Source organism: Notolabrus celidotus, chromosome 3, assembly GCF_009762535.1.
Source record: "Notolabrus celidotus isolate fNotCel1 chromosome 3, fNotCel1.pri, whole genome shotgun sequence".
Classification (NCBI taxonomy): domain Eukaryota; kingdom Metazoa; phylum Chordata; class Actinopteri; order Labriformes; family Labridae; genus Notolabrus; species Notolabrus celidotus.
The window spans coordinates 12,642,986-12,657,477 of NC_048274.1; the positions used below are offsets into that span (position 1 = coordinate 12,642,986).

Below are 14,492 nucleotides of genomic sequence, written 5' to 3' on the forward strand. Positions count from 1 at the left end.
GACCACATCCATAGAGTAAGATGTCCACTGCAGCATGTTTGATACCCCTGTAGGCACTAACTGGATTTTCACCCTGTTTTTCATTAACAGTTCTCTGTGAAATCATACAGGAAATGAAAGATAAGCCTGTGACTGAAGAATATTAGAAGTGGCTTTGATTTTCTGGAGCACTTAGTAAAAAGTTTGATAATAACTATTGTTAAAAAAAAATGAAATACTGGCAGGAGACTGCCTCTGCTTTGTTTTAGTCACTTTAAAAGCCAATTTAAGCTGTTAAATATTTTGTAGCATTATTGTGAAGAGTTCATATAGAGAGTGTTAGAGTGAGTATTATATGTTCTCTGTTGCCATCTAGTGAGAATATATGAGTAATACTACAAAATGTGATATTACAGGAAGTATGACCAAAGATGAGAAGTTGGATGAACTGAATTGATATTGTCTTGTAATAAGTTGTAGTTCTATATTAAGAACTACAAAACTGTTCAATAAAATCTTATATATTAATACTTAATCTGAGTTTATTCCTATCCTCATTAAATAGTTCAGTAGGTTCACCAAGTTTGAAGTTCATACAAATTAAATCATGTGATACATCCTTCATAAGAACTGTTTTAGAACTTTTAATGTTAGTTTTTAGGCATTTGTCACATTTTACATGACAGACGCAGAGACTGAAAATACGTGGTTGAGATGGTGGACATGACATGCAGTTAAATGAGGGCAAGGGTCAAGCCAAGGAAGGAGAAGGCTGGCACTTTTCTTCTGTGGTCCCACAAGATTTCAAATATCAAGCTGCTTTAACGCTATGCATAAAAAACAGAGCTCTTTTTTCGATTAAGTTATCTATACTAATAAACCATATAATAATGCATCAGATATTTGACATTCAGGATTTTTCATATTGTTTTTTTTATCCGTTTGTTCCAGATATACAGTTTATTACTGATGCAAAGACACAAACTGCACAGTAATTACCACATGTCAGTGACAAAACACCTCCACAACCAATTAATGAATGGATTCTCACAACTAATTAAAGAAACTTAACAAAAGTAATATGCCATCTAGTGGTTGATACCTGATTAAATCAAATGTAATTCAGAATATTTTAAAGGAAATTCATTTTCAAAACAAACACACACAAACAAACAAACCAGATGCAAACACAAACAGCTTGTTGTTTGCTGAGTTCAACCTAAGAATAGAGTGAATGGATCTAGATCTGGTTCACTAAGTGTACTCTGAACTGTGTGAGGATGTCACTGCTACAGTAAGCCAATCAGCTGCTGACGCCACTGACGTGAGAATGGCATCAATAAACCGAGCAGTGTAGGTCAGCCAGAAAAAAAAAATACCTCCTTCCTTTAGGACTGAGACTTTAATATGCTTCAAGACTTTTTTTTTTTTTTTCAACTAGTATGTTTTGGCAATTTCAAATTAGCACAAAATAATTTTAGGACTTATAATTTCTAGAAGATGTCAGGTGAGGTATCGCCTTTGTTATAAACGCAACTGCCAAAATGTGACAAAGCAAAAGCTGAAACCGCTGGAAAAGAAGCAGTATTATTAAAATCAAATATTTGTTTGTGGCACTGCTCATTGATACACAGTTTACTGAATATATTACAGATGAGCAGAAAATGAGAGCAGCAGTGGGTAGGTGCATTTTCAATCTGGCATACCTCTGTCAATCAAAATGATACAGGTCCAGGATTGGGAATGAGTCTTCGTCTGCCAGCTCTACAAGTACACTGATAGCCTGAGCTGAGAGGATTAGCCTCATAATCTCAAACACTGTCAGGCTAAATAAGGGATAGTGGGGCCCCTGCTGCTTATGGTCAAAGTAGTAAATCTGGGTCCTATGTGTGAAGAGTTTAGTCCAATTATATGTTATGCTGCAAGAATGCTTACTGTGCTCTGGAAAACAATCAGAGAAATTACTAGTAGTAAAGTGTTAGATACCAAAGATTGATGTTAGTTGTGGAACAGGCAGCTTCAACTTTTTTTCATGCAACAAAATTATAATGCATTCATTTTGGAGACAATTACTCTCATGACTGGTGACGTCAGTCCAGGTGAATGTTCTGAGATTTTTTTTTCAGTTGAGTAACTGTATCAAAGAGATTGGCGTGGGATCAGGATGTCAAAGTTTAATTAGTCTATAGTGAAGCATGTTATATCACCTAAACATGCACCTGTTACAGATCTAAAGGGCACCCTTACCTTGCTGTTATTACTTTCTTGTCTGCTCATGTCCTGCATTAAAACAAATCGTCCACCAGAGGACAGCATTCTTCTCTACAAAAGGTGGGAAAATCCAGAGAAACATTAATATTTATATGCAGATACATATTTTTCTTTAAGTACTGCCTGAACTAAGTGGATTCACAGTTAAATGACGATCTGCATCCAGCACTCTATCAGCCTTTGTCCTTGCACCAATCTGCGGCAATGAAAGAGTTAAGGATGAAGCGATGTGCACTGCAGGGCTGTGGATGTGATATCATTCACCACACAGCCACAACAGGAGCACAGCAATGACTTGGATGTTTCTCTGAGGGAACTTGTGCACAGTTTATTCACGCTCCACAGATACACAAGGCTGGGTAGGTGAGTGCACTTTTCTTTTTGCATATTTTGGCAACCAAAAAATGAGAATGTATTTCATGCATAGCGATGTACTGTGTAGTTTTATTATACTGCATGAAAGGTGCAACTGGTTTGTGTATCCATACCCAAACTCATTCATGCAAACCTTAAATAAATAACACACTTAGACATACTCAAAATGCGTCTGACAAGCATTAGAGAACAGCTGAAGGAGGATGCTTTCATTCACAGATGAGTGCACTTCTCTCACTTTATCTTTCCTCCTCTTCAGGCCCAGCTGCAGAGAAAGATGAGAAGAGGAGACTCGCCTCTTAGAAAGCAGAAGTCAAGTCCTTGCTTGGGAAAGAGTGAGTTCTTTTCTTTATTTTCCTCCCTCTCATGCCTTTCTCTATGTAACTTAAATAGCCCTCTCTTGTCTTGTTGACCTCTCCCTCAGATATGACTTTGACAGGGACAGCCATCTTAGGGGGGCTCGGCCAATAAAAGCAGTGAAGTGTGTGAGAACAGCCTAAAAAAAAGAGACAAGATAAAGGCAGCAGGATATAGTGAGCTGCTCTGAGATGGGACTGTGAGTGCTGGAGTAATGGCCCCAGAAGCCTCCTGGGTGATCACACACTGAACAGGAAATAATAAATGATGATGATGATTTCCAAAGTAACTGTAGAGCTGATATATGGGCAAGTCCATTTTCCACATTTACAGTCATTTAAGCAGACTCATGAACACACACACACACACAGACACATCAACACATCCAGAGTGAGCACCATTAAAAATGTCCTCACATTAGTGTCTAATGGTGCTTTCTGGAGAGCTATGCCAGCCATCTGATCTGTTGTAAAGCAGACGCTCTGATCAATATGAAAAAGGGTCCAGTGATGCTGAGTGAAATATTTTTCTGCTTTGTTTATGGGGTGCTGAGGGAAGTACTGAATATAGAAAATAAACTATTTATATCATCCAAGGATTGAATGATCATCCTGCAGTGATGAGGTAGAAATCAAGAGGCATCTTGGTGTGATTACTTTTCACAAACGTCCTAAACTGCTCAATTTAAGTCAATATCATGACAACTGGGGGACCTATCTGTAGAAAGTTAAAAGTGTGATAGTCTGAAGGGTGTTATCATTGATGTATGTTCCAAATCACACGTTACAAAACACAAACAATGTATAACTTGTGCCTCTCTGGGGTTTAAGATCATGCAGAAGTGCAGCATGTGCGTATTGTCTTTATACTCCTGAACCTGTGTATCACAGGCTGACATGAACAAATATTACGTAGCTGTGAAAATTTGAATTGTTGAGACCTTCATCAGAAGCCATTTGTCATGTTAAGTTATGTTTTCTTATAATTATTTAGTATCTAATCAAATCATGTATCTAGTCTATGATCTGACACTTGTTATTGATGGAAGTCAGGTGTTCTAAAGGTACAAGGATAATGATCTTTCATAACTCAGGAGGAAGGAGCCTATCTTTCTAAATATAAACTCTTAATCAATTGCAAAAAAAAAAATTAGAAAAAAACGTGATAACTGACTGGTTGCATCTCACAATCAGTGAACTTTTCAGTCATTAAAGTATCTATGGTGGAAATTTGGAATCAAAACAATCGTCACAACATTCTGCAAAATTGTTAAGATTCTATTCAAGGCTGTTTCAGGGAAATGTTTGCATGACAGCTCACAGCTCCTGATTTTGTTTATCCATTATCTACAGGAGCAGCAAGAGCAGGGTAAGGCCTTTATTTATTACACTGGTTATAATAATATTCATAATAATAATCTTTATTTAGATAGCCTTTTTCAAAACAGGGTTACAAAGTGCTTTACAAATGAGAAAGAAACTAAAAGAGCTCCAGCATCATTCGGTGATGGAGATTATTTTACAAAGGAGACTGCCAGTGGGGCATACTCTACATACATGTAGTGTTAGTCTACTTACTTATAATTAACAGTAACAGCATGTACTCACAAAATCAAAATTACTTGTCTTTGCCTTAAGTCACAGCCAAACAGGGAGTATTGTCAACTGGATTTTAAAGATATCCGAGTGATAAAAATGTGTTAGGTTGCCTAAATGGTTCATAGACAGACTACTCAAAGTTTATGTCATGATTTTTTCTTCAGAAGTACAGCAACATATGGTCAAATGAAAGTATTGCTAGTAAGAGAGAGTATGGTAAATGCTTAGATTGTTCTCAGACTTGCTGCCTACCTGGGTTTTGAAGAAAATTATCCAAACAGCTTGTAAAGAGAGAAAATGAGAACCACTGTAATACCTGCTTCTCTTGACTTCTCTTGGCCAAAGAAGTAGTCAGAGTCTCTCAGCTTCTGCACTTGATGTGTGAGTGACACAGTGCCTGTAAGCTTGTACCTGAGACACACAAAGAAAGAGATAAATACTGAACAGCTTACTGTGTTTACTCTGAGTGTGGTCTCAGTTTTGACGGCCAGGTTTGTGAGGATTAGAAAAAGCCCTGTCAACATGGTGACACTGGCTCCTCAAAATAGAGAGAGCGGTCAAGGGAGCAAATTGTAGGTGTGTGTCACCCTCAAATCATAGCCTGACTGAGACTGCCCAGGGTAGATACAGACTCAAGTTAGCAATGAATCTGACAACAAGCATGGATATGAGCGGCATTGAAGGTAAGAAACAAACTGATGAGGAGCACTTAAATGTTACAAGAAATGACAGGCAGTATGGCTGTAGGGTCAAGTGACATTATAGGCTTTCTTCTACATCCACTGCCATACAAGGCACACTGTCAACTGAAATGAGTCTGAAGCTAGGATAAGTTTACTAGTAAGACTCAGATAGCATGTGAGTCTACTATGGATGCCTCTGACTCAAAGACCTAATATTTAGTTTAGTAAATGAAAAACTGAACTAAATTAAGTAAAACATAAATACAAAGGTAAATATAGTGCCAAATACATTTTAATTACATTCTGAGATAAAGGTGTGTTTTTTTTGCTTAGCCAAAGCTAACCCTTATCTGGGTTACATATTCTGACTTTATCATATAGCTATATAAACAATACATACCAGTCCAGCTGATATTCCGCTCTGAGATGTGTCTCTTTGAATTCAAACTTCATTCCGGCTTCACAATTTTCTAGTCGGACTGTAAACAAAGTAGCACACGGAACAGGAAGTCACATGTCATCGCTAACGCTGCTGGACTACAACGGAAGCCCTAAAAACTAGCTAGAGGCAGATTATGTCCATACAGTCTATGATTACGTCCAAGCTAATGTTATGTTTGTTTGTTTGTTTGTTACTAGTTTTAAGACTAAATTGTAATTATTCAGTTGGAAAATGTAGTTAGATATTTCAGGGAAGAGTCTATAACTTTGTTTCTGAGTTAAGGTCTTTTACCAGCTTGTTCTTGTCAAGTTGTTGAATGTGTAGATATAATAATAATAATAATAATAATAATAATAATAATATTAATAATAATAATAATAATACTATTAATAATAATAATAATAATAATAATAATAATAATAACAATAATGAATAATAATTTGATTTGTAGAGCACTTGTCAAAAATCAATTAATAAAGTGCTTTACATGGGCAGCAAAATAAACAGGCAAGCCAAGATAAAGAAATAAAACATCTTTTAAAATACATAAAAACTACCATAAAAGAACTCTAAAGGAATACATTTATTATTATTTTTTTTTTTAAAGTTATGTTTTTGTGCATTTTTGCCTTTAATGATAGGACAGCTGAAGAGAGACAGGAAGTGTGGGGGGCAGAGAGTGGGGGAGGACCAGGGGAGGACAGCAAAAAGTCTACCAAAACCAGCGACCTCTGCGACGAGGGCTGCAGCCTCTATACATGGAGCTCTTAGACCGCTTGGCCACCAGCGCCCCAGCAATACAATTATTTTAAAATATATTTATTAAAATGGTTAGACTCAAATAAAATACAATCAGTTACTTAAAGCGACAAATGCACATATTTATATTTTTATATACTGTAGGTAAATATTTATTTGTAGTCCTTTTTTAATTGTATTTATTGATAGATTGAAAACTGCTGTATGGAAATACTGCCAAACAAAGTTTAGTCTCTTTTGCAATGTCAATACAGTGTCTATACTATCCTCTCCTACAAGTATGTTTTCAGAAGAGGTTTAAAACAGATCACTGACTCAGCAGACCTGATCTCCTCAAAACATGAAACATGTCGCCATTTATCTGTTTTTCTCTGTGTGTGGTAGACTAAAAAAATATGTGGTGTTCCTTTCTGAGAAAATATTCCAGGTTAAATTTGTGTAAATAATTGATGAGGCCATTATCTTCAGCATTCTGCTTTGAGAGCCTATTATTTCAATGTTGGCTTGTGGTGCTATAAAGCTCCACATCAGCAGTGAGACACATAGCTGTTGTTGTGCGTCTGGAATGATAAGATTCCTGGAAGCACCTCGGCAGAGTGGGAGACCGGCTCATATCGTATAACAGTGTGCAGTTTGTACATGGTCTTTCTTTGTTGTTGCTTCTGCAGCACCCTGATGACCAAAACCTGTATCACTACAGATATCAACAAGGCACTGTTGATTCACCAAGGTGCCATACCTGCAGAAATAGACAGTTGTGTGTTTACTCTTGTTCTATAACACGGTGAAGGACTGTAAACAGATGTAGCAGATTCAGATTAAGTTGTAAAGAAGATAGTTTTCTAACAACAATTCTTTAAAAAAGTATAGCAAAGGATGAAACAAAATGAATAAACATTAAATCCTGGCAACAGAAGAAGCCAACTATCTGCAATAACAAAGCTAGCTAAACATATGATCTGAGTTAAAAGAGACTATTAGATCAACAGTCAGGGTGTGTCAATTTATGTTGGAGGAGAAATACCTTGATTAAATTTCAACTAACATGAATACTTCACACCTAGCTCTGCAGGTGGTGATACTGTGCAGCACTTAGTTCTTGAATGTCCCACAAACAAACCCTCACACGGGCAGATTAGTTTGTTTACAAAACAGAACAACTGGCCAGAGCAAGTGAAGTCCGCACAACGACGGCATTCGCTCTTTGTATGCTATGACAATACATCCTTGCCACCGCTCTGTATCTCACTGTATCTTTTAATTTCTTGCAGACATGCCTCGACAGTTCCCAAAGGTAACTCTGAGTGAGGTAGAAAAGGAGACACAACTGCTAGCAGAGAAGGTTTATGCATCAGCGCTGAAGGAAGAGGACAATAAAGATGCATTGTCAATGTTCACTGTACCGGAGGACTGCCCGATTGGCCTCCAGCAAGCCAAGGACCATGAACTGCTTAAGGAGCTGGCAGAGCAGCAGTCAGAGGAGAGCACCAAGAGGTCTGCTCTGCTTAAGACCTTAAAGGACACTGTCCTAAAATCTGGAGGAAAAGTATGCGTGCTAATATGTAATCATATTGTATTATCATATTGCCGATTTTGCAGGAGGAAAAGCTTGAAGATGATTCGATCCCAGTCAATGTCCCTGCAGATTCCAGTGAATACAGACTGGGCACGCTCGGTGACGCCATTCGTGTCCCCAAGCTCCACCTGCTCCTCAGTGCCAGAGGCCTGCCCGGACTACCAGAGGGTCACTATCAGTGGTGATTACTGTGCTGGAGTAAGTACAATGATCTAGAGCAGCCATGACCAAACATAAGAATACCATGGACAACTTTGTAATCATAGTAAAAACCAGGGACGCTGGAAGTCATTTACAGTCAATAAATAAATAAAGAACTGTCAGATTTTCAAATTTAATTTACTTTTTGCACACATTTGTTACATATATTATGGCTTTTTTGTAAGTGCACTGCAGCTTGAACACTTTTGCATTCTTTTTTTATTTTTGTTTTTATTTATTATGTATGAAAATACTTAATCTTAGTCTAAAGAATTGATCACTTTTGTCTTTATAGGTTTGGTTAGTAAATTTAAGATTTCAAAGTGGTCATTGGCTTTCTTAGGTTTGGGAATAACTCCTTCATAAAATTTTCCAAGCAACAAAATATGTGCAAAAAGAAAATTAGTAGTACCGTAAGGACCCAGTGAGGGGCTCCAAGCGTGCATCACACATCACAGTTAGAGAAACAAATCATTTTGCAGCTTTACCTGTTGATCTGTTTTATAATTTTAATTTTAAAAGTGTTCTGAAAATAATGGCGCATTTGCACATAATTACTAGGATAACGCAACCCTTAATATATATTTACATGTCATATCTATTTCCCATTCAGATCACTGTGGAGGACTATGAACAGGCAGCCAAAAGTCTGTTCAAAGCTCTTCTTATTCGTGAGAAATACTCAAAGTTAGCCTATCACAGATTCTGCAGAACCACCGCTCAGTTCCTCCGCAATGCTGAGAACTCAGGATGGAACGAAGATGATGAGGTCATTCCAGGTTTGCATTACACAATTTGAAAAGCTGCACTCCATTATGTTTTATTTATGTTTAAATGACAGGAACAGAGAAATGTTGTACTTTTCAGATATGTATCCGCACCCAAAAGAAGGGGAGGATCCGTACAGCATGGAGAACATCCCTGAAAACTTGAACTGTGAGCTGAAGATGAAGGATGGGATAGTGTACATGTACGACAGTGCTGAGGCACTGAGAGAAAGCAAACCCCATGACCTTCCTTACCCAGATTTGGAGACCTTTGCTATAGATCTCAGTCATGTGCTGGCAATGATTGCAGATGGACCCACGTAAGTTGCCAAAACAAAAAGTCACTACATTAATGCTGGTTGAACAGACAGCCCTGATTATAGGACGAGTTTCAGCTCAAATGCTGGTATAAAGTCATGGGACTGTTGTTGTTTTTTGGGTTGTGAGTCAAATAATTTCAGGTAATCCAAAAATACATGAAAACATGTAAAATTGTAATAATTTCATGATCAACCATTCCTGATTGATCAGCAACTGAATAGACCTTGGATAGCCAAAATTCAAAAGGGAGATCTGGCCAATATTCACGTTATAGATGTATGTTGATGACATGAAATATGACCCAATATTCCTTCTGATTTCTCTATTTGCTGTCTTTCTAGCTGTTGTTCAATGTTGCAATATGGAAATGAAACTTATTTGTCAGATTCTCTAGAAAAACTAGAATTTAGAGCTGAGACATTACAACACTTCAGTGTTCAACTCTGAAAGTAATGTAGGGGAGAATGGCTGCTGTGTGTACTGTCGATAATGCTAATAAAAACTGAGTTACACCCTTTTTTTTTTAGAAAGACCTATTGTCACAGAAGACTTAACTTCTTGAGCTCAAAGTTCTACCTCCACGAGATGCTCAACGAGATGGCTGAGCTAAAAGAACTGAAAAGTGTTCCTCACAGAGATTTCTACAATGTTCGAAAGGTTCGATTTGATCTCACTTGTTTTAATCTTTTGTTAACCCCAAACATGTGTCATTAAATGTTCAATTCATCCATTACACTCAACCTTGAACATGTTCTCTGTCTCTTAGGTGGACACACACATTCATGCAGCGGCCTGCATGTCTCAGAAACACCTGCTGACCTTCATCCAGAAAACGTGCGAGACCGATTCTAACCGTGTGGTGTTGGAAAAGGTGGGGCAAAAGATGACCCTGCAGCAGGTTTTCCACAGCCTCAACAAGGACCCCTATGACCTCACCGTGGACTCCCTGGATGTACATGCTGTAAGCTCTGCAGAAAATTAGCTTTAGTTTAGCCTTACTTTTTTCATAAAAAGCTGTTTCAGTGTGATTATTATAACAGTTAATTAAGTCAATTTTACACAAACATACAGGAACAACTTGTCAGAAATCTCTCTGTTAATGGTAAATACTCCTATTTCTCAAGACTGAGCACTCTGGGTAAAATTTATTCTCTACAGGGGAGACAAACCTTCCACAGGTTTGACAAGTTCAATTCCAAGTACAACCCAGTGGGTGCCAGTGAACTCAGAGAAATCTTCCTGAAGACAGACAACCTCATTACCGGAGAGTATTTTGCCAGCATCATAAAGGTACTGTATCATTTAACCACATGTTATAAGTCAGAGAAGAACCAGACAGGTAAGCACTCTGTGCTTCTCATCTTTAACAGGAAGTGTCTCATGACCTGGAGGAGAGTAAGTACCAGCATGCAGAGCCTCGTCTCTCCATCTACGGACGCTCTCCTGAGGAGTGGCACAGTCTGTCCAAGTGGTTCATTCAACACAAAGTTCACTCTCCTAACATGAGGTGGATCATTCAGGTGCCCAGGATATAGTGAGTCCAATACCCTCATATTTATATGATCCTAGTATGCAGGATCGACTGAAAGAAACAAGATACAAGGTAATGTTGTGTGTTTCAGTGACATTTTCAAGTCCAAGAAGCTGGTGAACAATTTTGCCAACATGCTGGAGAACATCTTCATGCCTCTGTTTGATGCCACTGTGAACCCCCAGAAGCACAAAGAGCTTCACGTCTTCCTCAAATATGTAAGATTTATTTTTGTGGTTTCACCAACTAAAACACAACATAACAAAGTATAACACTGTGTGTCTAAGAATCTTTATATATTTGAAGTTATACTTTTTGGGCTTTTACACCTTTATTAGTAAGGAGTGGACAGTGGATAGAGTGGGAAACTGGGATAGAGAGTGGGGGAAAGACATGCAGGAAAGGGGCCACAAGCTGGAATCAAACCCGGGCCACCTGCTTAATGGGGACGTAATTTAATCATTAGGCTAAATCCATGCCTGTATCTATGATACTTTTTATAAATTGAGTGCATGAACTTGTTGTTCATGATATTAAATAAGAAGTTTGGTTCACAGAAAATGTTAAATACCCCCAAGTTGAGTTACAAGAGCCCGTTTGAAGTCCAAATTGCTTCTTAAAACTTTTTTTTTTTTAAGGCTTTCATAACTATGTAAACATGTTATTCTGCTCTTGATATCTTGTTATGCATTCTAGTACTTTGGAGTTCCTTTATTTATTTATTTGTATTATTTTTAATATTATTTTTTAATATATACATTTATATATATATTCATTTATTTATTTATTTTTCAGTTTTTCTGTGAAGCACTTTCTAAAGTTGTTTAGAAAAGTGCTAGAGAAATAAAGATTATTATTATTATTATTATTATTATTATTATTATTATTATTATTATTATTATAACAAACACTTTTTTTAAAAGATATATATTTACTAATAGTAAAATGGTGAAAGTACGATGATATCCAGTGAACATAAATTGAATACAATGGAATTTCAGGGTTTGATTTCAGAGGTAAGAATTATCAGCCAGATGAAAGACATTACCAATAGTTGTCTGACATAATTACAAAAAAAATTGATTTTGACACATGCAAGTAGTTAATAATGTGTTTCTGTGTGCAGGTGTCTGGCTTTGACAGTGTGGATGATGAGTCCAAACACAGTGACCACATGTTCTCCTTCAGGAGCCCAAAGCCGGAGCAGTGGACTACAGACGAGAACCCTCCTTACAGCTACTACGTCTTCCACATGTATGCAAACATCATGGTCCTCAACAACCTCAGAAAGTAAGATCTAAAGCCACGTAAACACTTTTATTAAAGAGCAGAACATTTTAAAAAGTATGTTTTTATTGACTTGTTCATTTAAGTCTCTTTGTGTCCTGTATAGAGAACGTGGTCTGAGTACCTTCCAGTTCCGGCCCCACTGTGGAGAAGCCGGATCAATCACACATCTGGTCTCCGCCTTTCTGACATCTGACAACATCTCACATGGGCTCAACTTGAAAAAGGTACCTAACACTACTGACAGGACTATATTTTGACATACCCTCACAGTGATTAATAATGATAATAATAATAATGGATAAGAATTATATAGATGATGTGTGGAGGGAGAGAGTTCCAGAGAAGTGGGCCAGCGATGGCAAAGGCTTTGACCCCAAGGTGTGGTGCTTGGTCTTGGTGATGGGGGATAGGAGATTAGCATCTGATGATCTGAGGCGGCGAGATGGGGAGTGGTGTTTGACGAGGCAGGTCAGGTATGAGGGGGCGAGGTTATTGTGGGATTTATAGATGATGAGTGGGATCTTGAAGTGGATTCTGTGCTGTATGGGGAGCCAGTTGTTTAATGTTGTACTTCAGATACCATCTGTGAGACTTATAAGGATTAAAGAGTTATCATAATCAGAGCTGCTGGGAGGCTAAAGATCAATAATTTGATTCTCTGATGCTGTCTCTGCTGAAAATACATTACAGCAACCAAAACTGAGCTTTTGGCCTAAACCTACATGATCACACTGACTTTGACTGTCTTGAAATAAGCACTCGGGTTGGACAGGGCAAGGCAAGGCTAGGCAGCTTTATTTGTATAGCACATTTCATACACGAGTGCTTTACATTAAAGGATTAAAAGCATTGGTAACATTCAGACAAGCATAAAAGAACACAATTAAAATGACAAATATAATAAAACAGAAAAGAAAAGGAAAATTAGAGTATATTAAAAATTACATTAAAATTTGCATTTAAAGTAGCTCGAGTTAAAATAAGCTAAGATAGGAAGGCAGTGGCAAAAGGGACAGGAAAAGTGAGAGCTGATAGGAAATTTGAATCTCTGGATGATGGATAGTATGGGTTCTTGTTCTGTAATGTAGCAGAATTGTTTTGTACCTTCAATTCATGTATCAATGTATCAGACTATAGATTTGGAAAATAACAGTGAAAGTCTCTTTAGGTCTAATACTGGATGAGGTTATGTTCATTATGGGGAACTAAAACAATAAGATTTAAGTTTTAACAGTACAGCTCCTGTGAGAGTCCCTGTACCACCAGGAGGAGCTGCAGAATAAACACAGCTCACCGTGAAGAATTCAGAAGATACAACTTTCATTCATACTCACATGGCATGCAACATATTAAAGCTTCAAACAACATATAACAGCAGAATATCTTTGTCTGTGTGTACTGCTTGTTTTTGTCTGACTGTAAGATGTGTGTTTATTCCCTTATACGTCATATTTCTCTCAGAGTCCGGTGCTGCAGTACCTGTACTACCTGGCCCAGGTACCAATTGCAATGTCTCCACTCAGCAACAACAGTCTGTTCCTGGAGTACTCCAAAAATCCTCTCAGAGAGTTTCTGCACAAAGGCCTGTGTGTGTCCCTGTCCACAGATGATCCCATGCAGTTCCACTACACCAAGGTAAACAAACAAAGCAGGAAACGTAGAGTGTCTAGGCTGCAGGTATCAAAATCATTCAGCAAAACTTCTTAAAATCTAACTTTTTATATAACTGTTTGTGTGTGTTCTGATTCAAGGAACCATTAATGGAAGAGTACGCTATCGCTGCTCAGCTGTGGAAGCTCAGCACCTGTGATGTGTGTGAAATAGCCAGGAACAGTGTGCTGCAAAGTGGACTCTCTCACCAGGTACAGGGACACATTCACTCCTCTTCACTCTGTCATTCTAAAACCTCCTCTACACTTTATCTCATCTTGCTGCCTGCTTTGTTGTGTGTTCACAGGATAAGAAGCACTTCCTGGGACCAAACTATCTGAAAGACGGACCCGAAGGAAACGATATCCGTCGGACCAACGTTGCACAGATCCGCATGGCCTACAGACACGAGACGCTGTGTAATGAACTCAGCTTCATCGTGGACGCAGTGAAGTCTGAAGCCATGAACTTACTGTCAGAATAAACTGGCCCCCAGAATCAGGCATGCTGAGCTCTTAGTAACTATGTAGCTTTATTTTGAAAGGGGGCGGTGAGGAGGCACTGTGATTATTTAATGAGAAACACATAATCCTGTTAGTTCAATAAATGCTTGCTATGCAATGCCTACTTGTTTAAAAGTTGATATCGGCGGAATTCTAAAAAGGAAGCTCCTGAGTGAGTGACTGCACCGG

The 14,492-nt window shown here is 38.0% G+C and overlaps 1 protein-coding gene across 4 annotated transcripts; it reads left to right on the plus strand.

Moving 5' to 3' along the window:
- Positions 1-2,453: 2,453 nt before the first annotated feature.
- On the plus strand, positions 2,454-14,425 carry ampd3a (adenosine monophosphate deaminase 3a). Of its 4 annotated transcripts, XM_034679645.1 has the most exons (16): positions 2,454-2,613; positions 2,885-2,960; positions 7,736-7,958; positions 8,064-8,238; positions 8,855-9,020; positions 9,109-9,328; positions 9,857-9,986; positions 10,096-10,290; positions 10,488-10,619; positions 10,700-10,863; positions 10,952-11,078; positions 11,987-12,150; positions 12,254-12,374; positions 13,612-13,785; positions 13,902-14,012; positions 14,108-14,425. In XM_034679645.1, exons 2-16 carry the CDS (start codon positions 2,903-2,905, stop codon positions 14,282-14,284), a joined length of 2,337 nt encoding a protein of 778 aa, XP_034535536.1. In that variant the 5' UTR covers positions 2,454-2,613; positions 2,885-2,902; the 3' UTR covers positions 14,285-14,425. The 4 variants fall into 4 exon arrangements, with proteins under 4 accessions (XP_034535536.1, XP_034535537.1, XP_034535538.1 ...); XM_034679646.1 differs by lacking the exons at positions 2,454-2,613; positions 2,885-2,960 and adding an exon at positions 4,228-4,350 and having other exon boundaries at positions 7,736-8,010; positions 8,110-8,238; XM_034679647.1 differs by lacking the exons at positions 2,454-2,613; positions 2,885-2,960 and adding an exon at positions 4,228-4,350.
- The last annotated feature ends 67 nt before the right edge of the window (positions 14,426-14,492 follow it).